The 6,302-nt window shown below is 46.0% G+C and overlaps 1 protein-coding gene across 1 annotated transcript in view; it reads right to left on the bottom strand.

Annotated features, from left to right (window-relative positions):
- The window catches only part of LOC115019831 (protein kinase C epsilon type-like), a 60,127-nt gene extending 57,743 nt beyond the window's left edge, over nucleotides 1–2,384 (bottom strand). Inside the window, exon 1 of the mRNA XM_029449478.1 lies at nucleotides 2,037–2,384. Coding sequence (XP_029305338.1) covers nucleotides 2,037–2,384 — 348 coding nt within the window. The remainder of the gene's footprint in view (nucleotides 1–2,036) is intronic.
- Between the last annotated feature and the right edge of the window lie 3,918 nt (nucleotides 2,385–6,302).

Genomic DNA, 6,302 nt, shown 5'->3' with positions numbered 1-6,302 from the left:
TGCGTGTGCTCCTGTGATGTAGTAAACATTTTGCGTGTGTTCCCTGGAGTGTTATTAAACATGTTGCGTGTGCTTCCTGTGAGTGTAGTAAACATGTGCATGTGTTCCAGTGAGTGTAGAAACATTTGCGTGTGCTCCAGTGAGTGTAGTAAACATGTTGCATGTGTTCCTGTGAGTGTAGTAAACATGTTGCGTGTGCTCCTGTGAGTGTAGTAAACATGTTGCGTGTGTCTCCGTGAGTGTAGTAACATGTTGCGTGTGCTCCGTTGAGTGCAGTAACACTGTTTCGTGTGTCCCTGTGAGTGTAGTACATGCTATGTGCGTGTGCCTGTCGAGTTCGTGTAGTAAACCCGTAGTGTTAGAGTGCTGCCTAAGTCTCTCTCTCTGTCTCCGCTTGATTCTCGCCTCTCGACTCTCTCTGACTCTCTCTCTCTCTCTTCTGACCTTCTGACTCTCTACTTCTCTCTCTGACTCCTCGCTCTCTCTCTAATCTCCTACTATCTGACTCTCTCTTCTCTCTCTCTCTCTACTGACTCTCCTCTCTCTCTCTCTCTCGGACTATCTCTCTCTCTCTCTCTCTCTCCACCTTCTTCTTCGCCTCTCTCTCTCTGACTCTCTCTCTCTCTGACTCTCTCTGACTCACTCTCTCTCTGACTCTCTCTCGTCTTCCTCCTCTCACTACCTCTCTGACCTCTCTCTCTCTCTTCTCTCTCTCTCTCTCTCTCTCTCCATCCCTCTCTGACTCTCTATCTCTCTCCTCCTCTCTATCTATATATCTCTCTCTCTCTTCTGACTCTCTCTCTCTCTTCTCTCTTCTCTGGGTCTCTCTCTCTCTCTCTCTCTCTCTCTCTTCTCTCTCTCTATCTCTCTCTCTCTTCTCCTCTCTCTCTCTCGCTCTCTCTCTCTCTCTCTCTCTTACTCTCTCTCTCTCTCTCTCTCTCTCTCTCTCTCTCTCTCTCTCTCTCTAATGGCCTCATCAATAATACACTCAAACATCCGTCTGCTTCAGCAGCGCTAGACAACAATGAACAGCTTCTCCATGCTGCTGCTGTGTGTGTGTGTGTGTGTGTGTGTATGAGATGCATGTGGCCTAACCACACCCCTCTCTCACCTCTTTTGGGTCACTGGTTCATCTAACAAGCAAAGGTAACACGATCTATAGTGTGTGTGTGTGTGTGTGTGTGTGTGTGTGTGTGTGTGTGTGTGTGTGTGTACATAAACAGCTGGTTGCTCACATGTTCGCCTTAACAATTTTGATACACAATATGTTAGTGTTATGCTTCCAGATTGCTCCCAAAAGGAAGGAATGGCACATTACAGAAGCATATTCATCTTACTAAATCATACTTCCTCACTATATATATATATATATATATATATATATATATATATATATATATATATATATATATATCACTACTACAGAGTTACGATCATGTCTTAGTCAGTCAAAGCAATGCATGGCTCATAATGACTGTTTTATGACTATTCTTCACATTTTCATCTTTTTTCCAACGCAGGAATGAGAAGATCACATGACCCGATCACATGACCCTGAGACGTTTGTAGTTGTGGGGCTGAAACAACCTTTAATTCATCTGTTAGTTGATCCACAGCTACTTGTTTATCAAGTTAAAGTGTGTTCATTCAGTGGTTGAAGCTTCTCACAGTCAGTGAGGATTACATGAAACGGCTGAGGGGCTCCAGACACTCAGGTGTCACTTTGATTCATTGCAGATTTGTTTTGAAGTATGACTCCTATAACTACTCTAATAACTGTGTCTCCTGCCTTATACTGTCAACATGTGGTTTGAAGACTTTACTTTAGTGCATATTCCTAAATAAACCCACTGTCAGATTATTCTGGTTCTGCTCATATGTCAAGATGTTTTATTCCATTTGGTTCAATTTTCACTATTTTCTGAAAGTGCACAAGCAAAATAACTAATTGATCATAATCATAATCATGCTCTAGCCATTGTTCCCCGTGCACTGTGTGTGTGCTACGTTCAGGGTTCATCACATCCCTGTCTTACCCAGTTCTCGAAGTGCTTGCTGCCGTCGTGCAGGATGTCCTCGAACTGGATGATGCAGTTGGCCACGAAGTCGTCGCAGCCGATGGGCGCGTCGTGGAAGACGGACAGCTCGATTCTGCGGCCGTCGTGGACCTCCGTGGTGAACTCATCATGCCACGCGGGGCTGTTGGTCTTCTGCTTGGTGGAGGTCTGACCCACTCGGGAGTCGTCCACGTTCAGGGCGATGTACGTGTCCAGGAGGAAGGTCTGGGTCTTGGGGCCGACGGCGTGACGCAGAGACCAAGCCGTCGGTTTGAGCTCCAGAGCCTCGCGGATCTTGATCTTCAGCTGGCCGTTGAAGACCACCATGGTAGTGTAACGCTCCCAACACCTAATACTGGAACTTGTTTACAATGAAAGCACCCCACCGTTCTCCTTCCACACTTCCACGATGACCTCCTCGCGCTGTGGCGGTTTGAATAACGGCTCTGTTCAACCGGTGGTCCTCCGGGCAGAGACTGTAAATCCTTCCAGTGGAAAATGACGGAGATAACACCAGCTGTGAAGCCTCAATGCCTTTTGGACGTGCCTTCAAACGTGCACACTTGTCAAATACGCTACATATATACCCAACAATAAAGTGCAGCACCAGAGGGACGGCTGGTCCCCGGGGAGCCTTCCTTATAAGTGCACAGAAGAAACAGAAAACCCGAGCAGAGGCCCCAGATGTGTATCGCTCTGTCAGGTCTGTTTTCCTTCGAGGTATTAAACAACACCGTTAGATGTTGCAGGAGTCCCTGGAAGCACTAGCTTGTGTTGCATTGCACCGTGTGGTGGGTGGGAGGCTCCAGATGACTGCCAGCCGCGGCGCATCGGGGATGTTCGAGCCGGACCGCTGCGACCAGACAGCCGCAGCAGAGGCGGAGGGGAGGGGCGGATTCAGCAGTAGGTAGATCGAAGGTAAAGAGGTGTTCCTGCTCCTTTCAGCCACTACTGTTGATCTTAACCTCCCGTGCACATACCTCTGGCTGCCTCCCCCCGACACTGCTCACTGTGTCCGTCTCTCTCTGGTGCAGGAAATGCGAAAAACACGTCAGATTTCACGGAGCCTGGTGTGACAGACGGGGAGTGCGACACAACCCAGAGCAGGGAGGCGGTGAGGAGCAGCAGGGCTGGGGAGATGATTGAAGAGGGGCGGCTGTGTGAATATAAGAGTGGGGGGGGGGGGGGGCGCGTTACACTCCACCAAGGTGTCCTTAGGCAAGGCTCCTCTTAACAGTGCAGAGTTGCACACCGCTGCAGATCCTAGTTTTGCACGCGAAACTGTGGAACATGCAGGAACACAGGTGGGAAGTGTATCTTCTGCAATACGAAGCCTATGGATAAACTCATTCATAAATTAAACCCATTCATCCAATAAATGCCAATTGACAACTCCATAAAAGATGGCACCTTGGGGATGAATGTGGGCTCGGGATATGTGAGGCATGCATGGAATTTCAAAGAGATGATAGTGAGCCGTATTACCTATTAGCCACACATATGTCTTAAAAACAGCTCAAACCTTTAGCCTGTCTCTCATATGCACACAAATAACTTGGCTATACTTTAACAATAACTACATTAGGAAGTTCCTGAAGTTTGTGTTTGTAACTGTTTAGATATAACTGTGTTTAACTGTGTTTGGGGAGATTGTGGAGCATATTTGATCTACAAAGAATCAAACTCAGTTATTTTACCACATGTACATTACTTATCTTTATATATAAAATGAAGACTTCCCTTTCCCTTTGTGTTGAGAGCACTCTGCACCTGACTGTGATGCCAGAAAATAATCTTTAGCAGCAATTTCAGAATTATTGAAAACTAGTATCACGAGTCTGCATGTCCACCTTCTTTAAGCTATACCAGTGTAAAGTCACCGGGGTCAAATCAAAGTCTACATGCAAAGCATGTGACATGGCAGATACCAGGGGAAGCTCATGTTCTGCATCTGTCTGCTCAGATGCTTTATGTATATAATGAAGAAACATGGACTGCATACCTGAAACTGTGTTAGTCACACATGTGCTTTATTTGTTATGTTTACTTGATGAAGGGTCAGACATCTGCTTAATGTTACAGCACATACTGCTGTGTGATCATCTCGATGTGTCTGAGGGACATTAGAGCAGGAACAGCCTGTAGCTCACAGACAGTACAGCAAGTCACAATGTACACACAGCAACAACACATTTATCTGAATAACTCGCATTCTGACATTCCTGCAGTCGAGCCGTGTGCACCACGGAGGAAACATCATGCAGAGAATGTAATAAGAGAGTGAACATCCTCTGTCTGCTCATGTTGGGCTGGAATCTAAGCTCAGCCGCTGTGGTGAGGACTCAGCCTTGACACGCGGTGCACACACTCCACCAGGTGAGCTGCAGGTTTAATTACTGTGAACATTGTACATTATGTCAAACAGCTGCGAGGATGAATGTGAATGTCACATCCAGCAGTTACTGTAGATTCAGCATGTTTACACCTTGCACTCTGCTGACCCCTGCTGGGGATTGTTTGCAATATCAAGTTTAAACTCCTGTCGCAGCTGCAGCAATGAAACACGTTTCACATTTCACTGATGAGAAAAATCATAGATATACTGCAGCACAACTGTCCTCCCCCAGAGACACATGAGAAGTGCACCCCCTCCAACATAGAGGATACTGACTTTCTTATTCTTATACATGTATGTTATCTTATTGACTAAAATCAAATTAACCAACTTTTTACTTGACCTTTGGGACTTTGTGTGGACCAACCTGTCTATGAGAAGAATATATGGTACATAATATTTTAATAAAAGCCATTAAAGTCATCTGCTCTACATCATCTAACATTTTTTAACTGCTCTCTTACTCACTAACATGTTCTCATGTTTCGGATTCATAACATAAAACGTGATCTAATTGATGAAAGGTTTCGGATTTGTCTCCTTTGTTTGTCAGGATGTGTTCATCAGTGTTGAAGACAGTCTAGTAGAAAAGCATGAAAGCATGAGCATAGGATAACGAGGGGACTAATGCCATAAAAGACACGTTCGACTTGTCATAGCAAAGAAAGCACAGGTGGAATTAATAACACAAACGCTGGTTCTGATCCATTCTGACATTATTAGTCACACCTGTGGTGTAAAGATTCAAATGTGAGAACAACTCTCACATCAGTGTGGAGGCTTTGAAAACCAACTGTAAATATTTAAAGTTTCCTTTGAGAGAAGATGATCACCATCCAGATAGTTTGGACGTTTCTTATTAAACTGCAGAAAGAACAATAGAAGCTTTTAGGAATGTGGAGCCAGTGAATGTAACTCAGAAGAATAAAAAGCAGCTGGTTCAGGCTGTTGTCATTTGCTGTCACAGTGTATCTTTGTGGACGCTCAGTGTGTAGTGGGGACGATATTGTTATTTGGCTGCTGAGAAAACTATATTCCTATAATGTGTGGATGTTATAGTAACAGGAAGTACTATTCTTTTTCTGCGTTTCTCCTTTTTTTGAAAGAAATAAAATCCTTCTGTTTCTCATTTTCCGACCTTGTTTTCTCATCAAACACATCAGTGAAAGTCTCTGAGCTCTGCAGATAGGAGTCAATCACAAGCCGAGGAAATCCCCGGGACATCTGCCACGTCCCGCCCTCTCTCACCCCTTCTCACCCTCACTCACCCGTGGAGCGTTACACTGAAGCTGGCGTCTGTCACTATGGTCACACCAGGACAGTAACGTCTGTCACACCAGGACAGTAACGTCTGTCACACCAGGACAGCAACGTCTGTCACACCAGGACAGTAACGTCCCCGCTGTCACGTCCCCGCTGTCACACCAGGACAGTAATGTCTGTCACACCAGGACAGTAACGTCTGTCACACCAGGACAGTAACGTCCCCGCTGTCACACCAGGACAGTAACGTCCCCGCTGTCACACCAGGACAGTAATGTCTGTCACACCAGGACAGTAATGTCTGTCACACCAGGACAGTAACGTCCCCGCTGTCACACCAGGACAGTAATGTCTGTCACACCAGGACAGTAACGTCCCCGCTGTCACACCAGGACAGTAATGTCTGTCACACCAGGACAGTAACGTCTGTCACACCATGACCGTAACGTCCCCGCTGTCACACCAGGACAGTAACGTCCCCGCTGTCACACCAGGACAATAATGTCTGTCACACCAGGACAGTAACGTCTGTCACACCATGACCGTAACGTCCCCGCTGTCACACCAGGACAGTAACTTCTGTCACA

The sequence above is a fragment of the Cottoperca gobio genome, chromosome 15 (assembly GCF_900634415.1).
Source record: "Cottoperca gobio chromosome 15, fCotGob3.1, whole genome shotgun sequence".
Classification (NCBI taxonomy): domain Eukaryota; kingdom Metazoa; phylum Chordata; class Actinopteri; order Perciformes; family Bovichtidae; genus Cottoperca; species Cottoperca gobio.
This window is presented reverse-complemented; position numbering and strand designations above follow the sequence as displayed.